Below are 12,366 nucleotides of genomic sequence, written 5' to 3' on the forward strand. Positions count from 1 at the left end.
TTTTTGCTAGAGGGCACATGTGCTTGCCAGAAAGACAGAGGACAGAAAACAAGAAATCACCCTCCAGGGGGTCCCACAATTCCTTCTCCTCCATTCTCCTCTCAGAATCTTAGGCATGCACGAACACATGCCCAGCATGAGTTTTAAGCCACCGGGTCCAGGACTCGAACCACAGTTGACTACATGGGAATCCAGTGACGTAGCCATTATGCCATCTGTTGGTCCCAAGTTAGAGTTCTTATTATGGAGCCCAACTCAAAAGAAGCAGACAGAGAACATCACTTAGTTTCTTCATTAGTTATTTATTTCTCCATAAGAGAGAAAGAGGGAAGAGAGAGACACTCCTCCAACAGGGTCTCAGTGGCATGATCCACCACCCAGCCTCAGCAGACCCTATGTGTGTCCAGCTGCAACACTGCTGGGCCACATCCCGGCTCCCAGTAGTAGAGAATTTGACATGTGTTTTTTTTCTGTCTCTCTATTTGTCTCTGTCTTTCTGGTGAGTGCACACGCCATATAGCAAAAACCTCTTCAAAAAAATTATTATTATTATTTACTTGAATGGGGTCAGCAAGTGTCATGATAGTGAGACATGCTGGACTCCCACATGACTTACTGAGTCCCAGACCTGGCGACTTGCTTTCTCACTTTCTCTCCCCCCCTGCACGTCTCTTTCTTGTCAAATTAAAAATATAATAATATAAATATAATAAATGAAGTTAAATAAAATATAATTCTTTAAAAAATAGAATTATTTACTTGGGGGGTGCTGGCAGATGGCGTGGTGATTGAAGGCGCTGGACTCCTACATGGCCGACCGTGTTTCAAGTCCCAGACCTAGCAGCTTGCTTTCTCACTTTCCCTCTCTCCCTCTCTCTTCCTCTCTCTTGCTCTGTCTCTCTCTGGTCAAATTTAAATAAATAAGTAAAGTTAAATAAAGTAATTCTTCAAAAAAAAATAGTGGGACCAGCAGGTGATATAATGGTTACGTCATTGAACTCCCACATAGTCGACCATGGTTTGAATTCCAGACTCACACCGGGTATGTGTGTGTGTATGCCCAAAATCATGAGAGAATTGAGGAGAAGGGATTGCAGCATGGCCATCCTGTCTTTCTCTCTCTGGAGAGTGCATGCACCTTATAGCAAAAATGTCTCTCTTTAAAAAGAAAAAGAATTATTTACTTTTATACAAAAAGTTTCCTATAAGGCGTGTGCACTCACCAGAGAGAAATAGAGAGACAGGGAAAAAAGAGAAAGAAAGTGAGAAAGCAAGCCTTCAGGTCTGGGACTTAAACTGTGTTTGGCCATGTGTGAGTCCAGCACCTTAACTACCACACAACCCAGGCCCTCCTCACCCAGAAAGTAGAAATTCTGTGTTAGAATTAAGTCTAAAACCTTTGCCCAAAACTTTTACAAAAACAGAAGGGACAAATTACTCTCTTTGCCATAGTACCCATCTTCTAAGAGTTTCCCTCTGGCCTATACCTCTTATGCTCGGTTCCATCATTCCTTGTTCACTATGGGGTTCAGAACCAGAGGTAGTTACAAAAGGGAAAAAACCTAACGAAGATTCCTGAGCAAGACTAAAAGGAAACCATGGAAAAGAGCACATTCTACTTCAGACACTGGTGTAGGTTGTGCTGAAACAAATGAGCTTTGGTGGGAGAAAAAAGAGGATTATTTAGATTTTTGGCCAAGAATTAAGGCACCAGGAGTAGAAGGGGAAATGTTGGTCAGTCCCACAGAACCGCGAAACTTTCTCATGTTCCATTTTTTTTTCCCCTTCCAAAACGTTGCCCAAGTTCATTGCCACCCATAGTAAGTAAGATGGAGCCACCTGGTAAGGCTGATCTCCCTCAATAGCATGACTTCTGGGGCCCAGCACCCTGGATTTGACTGAGCAGGAGCTCACATAGCCACCTCATAGTGCTGCACTGAGGACCAGCTTGAGAGGCATATTCTCTGCCTTTCCAGGTGACTTCAGGGCTTCTTGTCCTAGTCTGATAATCCCCTCTTATTCATATTTGCAGTGTCTTTTCATTTGTTGTTTATATCTCTTTCTGGAATTCACACATTCAAAATTCACATAACAGAGATATGCAGTTAATAGTAATGCCACTCTGGGCTCATTCTTAAAACCATTCTCAATAGGATTATTTCTAAATGATTGAAAGCATACCTTGAAGACTCCCTGTTCCCTCCCCCCCCTTTTTGTTTTTACATTTACTAAAAGCAAAAAGTATATCAACAATACATCGTTAGTACTCATACTCGTTTTTCATCTCTTGATCTTTAGAAACTTATTAAGACTTTAATGAGGCCCAGCAGGTGGCATAGTGGTTAATGTGTTGTATTCCCACATAGCCAAATCAAGGTTTGAGTCCTGGGCCCAGCAACTTGAAACTCATACCCGTCACATGTGCGTGCGTGCCCAAAATCCCAAGAGGAGAGTGGAGAAGGAATTGTGGCATGGCCATCTCCCCTGAGGTGTGATTTCTCACTTTCTCTCTTTCTGTCTCTCAGGCAAGAACACACACCCAATAGCTAAAATCTCAAAAAACAAAAAAAACTTTAGCAAGGTGCTCATAAGATCATTTTTTCTTGGTTGAACAAAGGGGCCCTTTAATGTTCTTGCTTTCTAAATAAAGATTTAAAAGACTATTCCTTTACTTAATTTTACTTGCCATTTTAATGTTACTAAAGTACTTTAGTTTTCTCAAAACAAGGACATCTGAAATACATATTTGCTATAAAAAGAATAAATGGCTGGCTTATTGATTTTTTTTTTTTTTTTTTGCGATAATGGTTTCTATAGACCCACGTTCAGAGAAATCCAATAGGAAACCATCTTGAGTTATTTGACCCTAAAAGCCCTGAGTTATAAAAAGAACTAATAGGATCTAATATTTATGCATAGCACATTATCAAAGATTGCTTCCTTGAACTGAAAATTATATTAAGTGTTTCATGTCATTGATCAGATAAATGACATTACAGGCAGTCCTCAGCTTACAGTGAGCTGATAGCAAATCGCTGACACCCACAGTGTTCAGCCCACAATGCCCAGTTATGTCATCACCTACAGCTTGTAACAAGCAGCTCACAAGTTAGCTTCTGTGAAGGAGCCTAAGCCTGCTGCTTCCCAGCCTGGCTGTTTGGACAGATCTTCTTTCTCTCTGCACCTCTGGAACCTTTTATCTCCTAAATGGCAAGGGCTTTTGTTTTTAATTTTAAGTAAGGGATGTAGTGAAGCGGGAGGTGGTCCAAGTGAAAACTATTGTAAAAAGCAACAGAAAGGATTAGGGTTAGGTTGAAGGATTAGGCTTCGGAGATGTTATACAGAAACATTTTCTGTGATGATCGTATTATAAATATTTTGGGGTTCAAGGTCTGTTGCATCTACCTAGTTCTGCCATTGTAACCCCAAAGCATGCATGCACAGTGTGTAGAAGATTGGGCGTGACTGTGTTCCAGTTAAATTTTATATACAAAAATTGGCAGTGAGCCTTTGGCCTGATTGGCCATAGTTTTTTGACCTCTGTATACTACAGAATAGTAAGCTGCTTAGTCAGCTGACTCCAAGAGAAGTTCTAGAATAGAAGTTCTTTAAATATTTTGATCAGTAAAGCATTAGTAAATGCATAATTTCTCAGAGGAACTGAGGACAGCACTGATTTTGATGTTAAAATTTTGGTATCAGACCAGCAGTTAGCGTAATGGCTATGTCGCCGGACTCCCACATAGTCGACCGCGATTTGCATCCTGGACCCGGTGGCTTAGAACTCATGTCGGGCGCGTGTGCTTACGTGCCCAAGATCCCGAGAGGAGAATGGAGGAGAAGGGATTGCGGTGTGACCATCCCCCCTGGGGGGTGATTTCTTGCTTTCTGTCTCTCTATCTCTCTCTGTCTGGCAAGTGCATGCGCCCTATAGCAAAAACCTCTAAAAAAACACTTTATTTTTGGTATCAAATATATTTTAGGGGCCAGCAGGTGGCATGGTGGTTAAGGCACTGGATTCCCATAAGGCTGATAGCAGTTGGAGCCCTAGACCCGATGGCTTGAAAAATCACACTGGGCACATGTACATGTGTGCCCAAAATCCTGAGAGGAGAATGGAAGAGGAGGAAAAGTGGCAAACCCCCTGGGGCGAGTAATTTATCACTTTCGTTCTATTTCTCTCCAGTGAGCACATCTGCTCATTTCAGTAATTGCTGATGAATGAGAAAAACAGTAGTCGATTATAAAGCTCCATCTGTAAAGCAAAACTCGGCACTAATGTTTGAACAGAGAGGGATTATACATTTTACAGATAACAGGGAAGGTAAGCTACAAAGCAAAGGAGTTAAAGGAGGTCACCTGATTTACCTACTGTTTACTTTCAAGATTAATTGTAGGTCTTCTTCTGTAGGAATTGGTATACCTGTAAAAAAAAAAAAAAAAATCAAGTATCTGATTAATTAAATTAACCTCCTTTTTTTTTTTTTTTTTTTTTTTTTTTTGGGGGGTTTTACTATAGGGCGCGTGCACTGGCCAGAAAAACAGAGAGAGACAGGGGGACAGAAAGCAAGGAATCACCCCCAGGGGGGATGGCCATGCCACAATCCCTTCTCCATTCTCCTCTCGAGATCTTGGGCACGCACACACACACGCCAGTCAGTGTGAGTTTAAGCCACTGGGTTCGGGACTCGAACTGCAGTCGACTACATGGGAGTCCAGCGACATAACCATTACGCTAACCACTGGTCCCTGAATTAACTCTTTACAGTTACAGGTAAAATATCATTGATGTGTCCCACTTTAATATAACAATTTGTTCTCATAATCTCTAACAGGTTGTTCCTGCTGAAGGCGGTCTCTATATTAAAGAAGAGAAGTGATGCTGTAGGTGATCATCCTGCCCAAATGCAGCAGAAGCCGTCTAAGCGAAGAGTGAGGTTCCAAGAGATAGACGATAATTTGGATCAAGGTAACCTACTCAGCATTGTGTCTAGTAGAGTGGACTGGTTGCTGTTTGCTGAAAAGATGAATTAATGCCGGATACGATGTTTGCTAACAGGATTTGTAAAAGAGTATATGACCTTAAGGTCCTTTATCTTCTGAGAGAGAAACGTACAAAACCAACCTATCATCTTAAATTACGTGTAAGCATTTACTTTGCTCAAATAAGTGAGTTCCAAATTTCAACTTGTGATCTCCCTATCCCATATCTCAGTATTTCAATTTGAGAGCACATTTGTTTTCATTTTTGTTTTTAAAGAATTATTTTTTGTTTAATTCCATTTGTTATTATTACTTTTTTAATTTGACAGAGAGAGAAAGGGGAAATGAGAAAGCAAGCTGCCCATTTCAGGACTCAAACCACGGTCAGCCATGTGTGAATCCAGCACCTGTAACCACTGTGCCACCTGCCAGCCCTGAGAGCTCATTTTAATTTCCTCCTTTAGTATTTCTTTTCTTTCTTTTTTTTTTTTTTTTTTTTTTTTTTTTAATGAAAGCCTGCTACCTTGTCTTTTCAGTAGCCAATTAGTATTCCACCTTTCTTGTGGAAAATATTTATGAATTACACGTATGTTTTCTCTTCTTCACTCTGTAGAGGAGAGCAGCAAGTTCACACTGTTGCTATTGCTTAACTTCTCCTTTCTGGGCTTGCACTTAAGGTCGCTGCTATAGCAACGAGTGCTGCCTTTCATAGTTGCAAATAGGTTTATGTAGGGTGGGGGTAAATAAGGGAAAGTAAAATTATAGAGAAGAACCCTTCAGTGTGTTTCTCATGCTTATAAAACAACTGTATTGATAAAACAGCCGTAAACATTTAGGTATGCTAAGTGACATAAGTGATAGCAGTAGAGGCTTCTCAATGTTTACAGTTATGAAGACAGTAGGGGCCTTAGAATAAACTGTTCTGACCCCTCATTTGACTTCTCCACCTTGCATGATCTTCCCCAGATAAAATGCTCGATAGTGCCTGCACTAGTTTGTAAAAACCATTGCTTATTAGAAATCCTGGACTTAGAGCTCACAGTCCATGTTTCCTTTAGAAGCTACCTGGTCTTAGACCAAATCACTTACCTTGTGGGAAACTCGATTTCATCATCTTTAACACAGGGAGAATAACATCTGCCTGTGTGCCCCCATGGGCACTGAAAAGCATGTCCAATAATGTGTATGAATTTATTTGGAGAATTGCAAACTTCTTATAAATGATTAGTGATCATTTATTTCTGAACTCTATAGTTCAAATACTATTTTCATAAATACTTCTCTTCATAACCTCTTCATTAACCTCTCTTCATAAACCTCTCTCTAAAATCGTCCTAAAAGGGCCTTTTTCTTTTCCTCTAAGTTGTTGCTACCCACTAGAAATTAATGTGAGGTACACATATGATTTTACATTTTATATAGCCATATTTAAGAAGTAAAAAGAAACAGGTGAAATGAATTTTAATAATATAGTTTATTTAATCCAGTATATCAGAAATATTATTTCTTCAGACCAGCAGTTGGCATAATGGCTATGTCACTGGACTCCCATGTAGTCGACCGTGGTTCAAGTCCCGGCAGCGTGGCCATTGCTATAGGGCCCTTGCTATAGGGCGTGTGCGCTCACCAGAAAGACAGAGAAACAGAGAGACAGAAAGTGAGACATCACCCTCTGGGGGGGATGGCCACGCTGCAATCCTTTCTCCTCCATTTTCCTCTCGGGATCTTGGGCACACACGCACATGCACCTGGCGTGAGTTTAAGCCGCTAGGTCTGGGACTTGAACCGCAGTCGACTACATGGGAGTCCAGAGACATAGCCATTATGCTAACTGCTGGTCCCACAGAAATATTATTTCAACACGTGATCAATATGAAAAAATTACTGATGAAATAAATCTTTTACATCCTTTTTACACAGAGTCTTCAAAAATCTGATGAGTGTCTTGTACTCATGTCACCTCTCAATTTGGACCAGCCACATGTCGTATGGGCATCAGCCACATGGGGCCCCTAGTCTCCAGTGCAGCTCTACGCAGTTTCAACACATGTAGATAGAAGAAATAAAAGATGTTTAAGTGTTTATATATGAATGTATGATAATGAGGAAGAGCATGGAAAGATACATAAATTGGATTGCTAACACAGGCAAAGGGTGGGGAGGAACCATGTTTAAAAAGAAAGATAAACATGCAGGACATGTGTGCATGTGCCCCAAGTCCCAAAAGGATGGAGAAATGGGAGACAAGGAATTGTGGTGTGACCGCGCTCTATCGGGGGATGCTTTCTCTCTCTCTCTCTCTACCTCTATCTCTGTCTTTATCTCTGTCTGTCTCTATCTCTGTTTCTCTTCTGACTCTCTCTGGTGAGCCCACATAACCTATGGCAAAAAAAGAAAGAAAGAAGATAAAAAAAAGACTGAACTAACCAAAAATACAATGTGAATGATAACAGTTTCTTCATTTGTGTGAGTTTTTTTTTCAGACACAGGTATAAATTATTTAAAAATATAAATCAGGACTGGTAGGTATCATGGTGGTTAAGGCACTGGACTCCCACATGGCTGACCACAGTTCGAGCCCCAGACCTAGAGGCTTGCTTTCCTACTTTCCCTTTCTTTCTGTCTCTGCCTGGTCAAATTAAACAAAAAATAAGGATGACACTAAATGTAATAAAATAATTATTTAAAAAATAAAATATAAATATAAATCACAGAACAAAATAATTATATAATCCTACGTGTATAAAAATCCTACAATTACATATTTTGATCTGGAAGGATACATACCAAATTTAAGAGTTTACCTCTGGGATGGGAGGTGAGGAATACCACTGGGTAGGAGAAAAAGAAACAGTCCCTTAGACTCTTAGATACTTTTATGTTTGAAGTTTTACATGGAGAATACATTCATGTATTACAGTAAAATACTCCAAATAAAGCCTAAATCGTACATATTAGGTTTCATGAAGTCTGATTCTTAAAAGTAATATATGCTAATCATGAAAAAATGTAGGCATAAGGAAGTAAAATGTATAAGTCACTTAACCTGTAAGTCTTTTTCCCTGAAGTATTGATAGAAATTTCTTACCATCCTTTTGAGACATATTCTATATATTTACATGTGCATATGTTTATGTATGCACACTGACGTATCCATTTGTCCTTTTTTAATTAACATATGAATTTGTTGTTATTTTTTAATTATTTATTTAATTTCATGTATTCATTCATTTATTTTAATTTGACTAGAGAGAGACAGAGAGAGAGAAGGAGTGGGGAAAAGTGAGAAAGCCAGCCACCAGGTCCAGGACTTGAACCATGGTCTGCCATGTGGGAGTGTCCAGCACCTTAACCACCATGCCACCTGCTGACCCCATTATATATTGTTATGTAAATTTTTCAATTGTGAATCTTGGATATCTTTCTATGAGAAAACATATTAAATGTAGTTAATTCTGTTAAATCATTGCATAGTATTCCATATATAAATGTCCCATAATTATCTAAGTATTTCATCTTACCTGGAATAATTCACTTTTCCCCAACTTTTTGTTATAACAAACTCTGCTGCAGTGAGCAGGTTTGTACATATGTGTAACTCTGTAGGCTCATTGCTCAAAGTAGATTTGCTGGGCTGAATGTGGGGACCATTATGTCCCACTTGACCTGAGGTAGTCCTGGTTGGTACCTGTTGTCCCAGCATTGTATTCAGTTAATCTCAGTTACTCTCCAAAGTGTCCAGTCTGTAGGGTAATTTAAATTTAAACTTTAATAAATGCTGCCAAATTACCTCCCCAAAAGGTCTGTGTACCCATTCATTGTGGCACAAATCATAAAGCTTTTTAGTCTTTATAAATTTTTTTCTTTAATTATGAATTATTAAGATTATTATCTTCACTATAGAAATACTGACATGAATATTTTTATTAAAAACAAACCTGTCTGGGACCAACAGATGGTGTAATGGTTACATCGCTGGACTCCCACATAGTCAACTATAGTTCGAGTCCTAAACCCAGTGGCTTAAAACTAATGCCAGGCACATGTGCATGCATGCCCAAAATCCCAAGAGGAGAATGGAGGAGAAGGGATTGTGGTATGGCCATCCCCCCAGGGGGTGATTTCTCACTTTCTGTCTGGTGAGCGCACGCACCCTATAGCAAAAAAAATCTCTCAAAAAAAAAAAAAAAAACCTGCCAGAGTTGTTAAGCAAAATAAAAAGAAATCAGTATACCAGCTATAACTTCATTTCACTCTGCTAAAGTGTAAAGTGCAAAGATACTGTATGTAATGATAAAGTTGTAACATGTAAAATAACACTGCAGCATGCATCAGAGAAAGACCGCCTATTTCTCTTCTTTTCATACAAGTTGACTGTATATGTATATTAGAAATCTCTTATGTCAGTGAGAAGACAGCAGGTGCTAGGATTTCCATTTTGATGACAATTTAACCTCACTCTGTTCTGTTTGCAGATGAAGTTGGAGGTGGCTCCTGTATTTTACTGATCTTGCTCTGCATAGCCACAGTGTTCCTCAGTGTGGGAGGAACTGCATTATACTGCACTTTTGGTGACATGGAGTCACCCGTTTGTACAGACTTTGCAGACAACATGGACTTCTATTACACTAAGTTCCTACGGGGAATGGCAGAACTTAAACACTGGATCTACCTCTCCTAGCAGCATTCCAGAGAGACACGCATGCTGGCAGTGAGAATGAAAGATGTGAAACTTTCCAAACAGCTTTTCTTGCGGCAGTTCTGTGACATTCCCCCCTCCCCTCAGTGAGAAACAAAGGACATCAGAAACAGCGACTTTAGAACAATCCACGTAATGATACTGATCTGAGCATTGTGGATGGAAGGAATGGACTTGGGAGAGCATATCCACCTCCTCACTGCGTCCTAGTGGAATGAGGTTCACTGAGCAGATTTAAACAGGGCAGTCGTGGAACCACACTATTTTTAGCTACCTTGTCAAGCTAATGATTCAAGAATATGTTTCGTTTACATTTATTAGTCTGTAGACATTGCTTCCAGCCATCACGCAATAAGTTTGTGTGTAATCAAAGAGTTACCTTAGGATGTCCATGTCATTTTTCGGTTAACCTTGGAGCTATGTGATTTAGGCTTTATGCATTATTTCCAGAATCAGTTCTCCATTTGCGAAATGGTTGTGTGTAGGAATGTGTGTGCGCGCGTGTGTCTCAGTTCTCGTGAGCAAATACTCAGCATAGAATAACCAAGATTATCTTTATTCTTTTAACTTGACTATGATGTGCAGGCACAAATCTTTGAAGAAGGCTTAACTATGGAATAGACAAATTGTAGCAATCTTGGTCTTGAAATGAGAAACTGTGACAGATTTGTGGCAATTCATAACTTAATTAGCCAGAAATTAATCACAGGCCTAAAGGCAAAATTAAGGAGCCACCTTCTCCCCCACCCGCAGGCTCACGCCCAAGTTTGATCATGAATTGGATGCTTCCTGAAATAATGAAGGCTACACTCAACTCAGTTCAGCAAATAGTTATTGAGTACCTATTATGTTATAAAAATCTGACAGCCAAAAATACAAATATAGGATGCAGTTCCTGCCATAGATGTTTTTAATTCTGGTCTTCTATAAAATAAGCCAGTACTTGGAGAGTAAAAATAAATCACCATTTATAATTCAGCGTTAGATCATGCATCAGGTGTTTGAATGTGCATTCATATCATGGGCTTGATTCAGACCCTATTGTGAGGTCATTCATCGAAAACCGAATCATACTTTAATAGGCAAATGTCTGACTTTTGTTTAAATCTGTCAGTTAGGTGGCCTTACCTAAGGTACAGTGGTCTATCATGTAGGAAGCCTTGCTTTAACTTTTTATATTGTAGGCAGCATTTAGAAAAAAACAGACGAACATGAATTATAGTTTTTTAGCAAGTGATCATTATTTTTTGTTTTCTGTTACAATCATTTGAAAGAAAAAGGGAGAAATTGCTTTCTAGTTGTTACTGGCTGGTACAGTACTTCTGTTTATGTTTCTGCTTATTTATTTAGATTATATAAGTTTTAAAGGGCTTTTTATATAAGTTGAACGTGTGTTCATATGCATGCATTTGGTTATCTCAACGTTAGATATTTAATTACTGTATACTTAGTGTCTTGATTTTCTCTCATTTCATTGTAGTGTGTTTTACACTTTATTTTTAAACTAATGTTTCATTTTCACTTATAATACTGTTTGACTTGTCTCTGTCCTGTCACCATAAACTGTAATATTTTCAAGGGTTAAAGATCAAAGATATTTATTTAGAAGTGTACAAGATACTGAAATTTAGATTCCTTACACTTATTAAGACTGATTTTATTAGAAGATTATTTTAATGTTCTATTATAAATTTTAAGAATTTGTATTCAAATGATATGTAAAATGTTGACGGTACTATCTTAAGTAGTTCTGTAAAAGCTGTTCACAAGGTCTGCTGTGAGGGGCACCCTCATCAGAGACAAACCTTCTGTTATACCCTCATAATTCCTAGCTACAGGCACTTGGAGATGCTTCTTTCTGCCAATTTTATGTCAAGATCAGTTCAAAATTCCCTCTTGTTCCTGTCTTTCCAGTCATTATCAGAGTCCTGTATAACCTCTGCCTGCCTGTTTTCCTGTACGCCAGCTGGGCCGCTTTTTCTGAAACCCATGATTTCCTGAGAACTCGCCTAACAAGATGAAAGATAGCCCAGTTGTGTCTCAGAGAAACCACAGGGGTCCTCCTCACCACTGACAGGGAGGGAGAGGGGAGCTCAGAGCGTACTGTTATCTTGACTTAAAGTCGGCATGAAGTCTCAACTAGAAAAATTAGGGCAACTTTTAAAAATGTAATAGTGATTTATTGCATGAATTGGAGTAATTCCACCAGGTGATGAAAGAAATGTTATCCCACACACCAAAATTCATCTAGTTTCACTAAATGTAATTCCTTCTGTCATTCGAAAGTATTGCCAACTATTTGTAACTAATCTTCCTTAAGAACTGTATATGAGGGTATCAAATCAAGCTTGTAATTTAAGATCTACAACAACAAAGTGTCTCAGAGAGTTTATTTGAACCTTGGAGCTGAGAAAAACTGCTGTGGTATGGAAGTAAAACAATTGCAGAATTTGGTCTGGCCCTACGAGACCAAAGTGGGAAGTCACCTATTTTGTGAAGTCTAATAGGTCTCCTATGTAAAGACTCCTCTCAAATTCCTACACCATTTGATTGTGTCAGGTGCCAGACACAGTTCATTTAATTCTAGAAGTTCATTCTTTTCGATTTAAAAAGCAAAATCCTCTGGAAGGTTTACTTTATTGAGCTGTGGATTTGGGTATTAGAAGGGACAATTTGAGACTTAA

The 12,366-nt window shown here is 39.1% G+C and overlaps 1 protein-coding gene across 1 annotated transcript in view; it reads left to right on the forward strand.

Moving 5' to 3' along the window:
* Positions 1-10,929, forward strand: part of CNST (consortin, connexin sorting protein) — a 101,628-nt gene extending 90,699 nt beyond the window's left edge. The window contains 3 exon segments of the mRNA XM_014591114.2: positions 4,836-4,852; positions 4,854-4,969; positions 9,459-10,929. Coding sequence (XP_014446600.2) covers positions 4,836-4,852; positions 4,854-4,969; positions 9,459-9,664 — 339 coding nt within the window. The 3' untranslated portion in view covers positions 9,665-10,929.
* Positions 10,930-12,366: the final 1,437 nt, after the last annotated feature.

Source organism: Tupaia chinensis, unplaced genomic scaffold, assembly GCF_000334495.1.
Source record: "Tupaia chinensis unplaced genomic scaffold, TupChi_1.0 Scaffold000532_1, whole genome shotgun sequence".
NCBI lineage: Eukaryota > Metazoa > Chordata > Mammalia > Scandentia > Tupaiidae > Tupaia > Tupaia belangeri.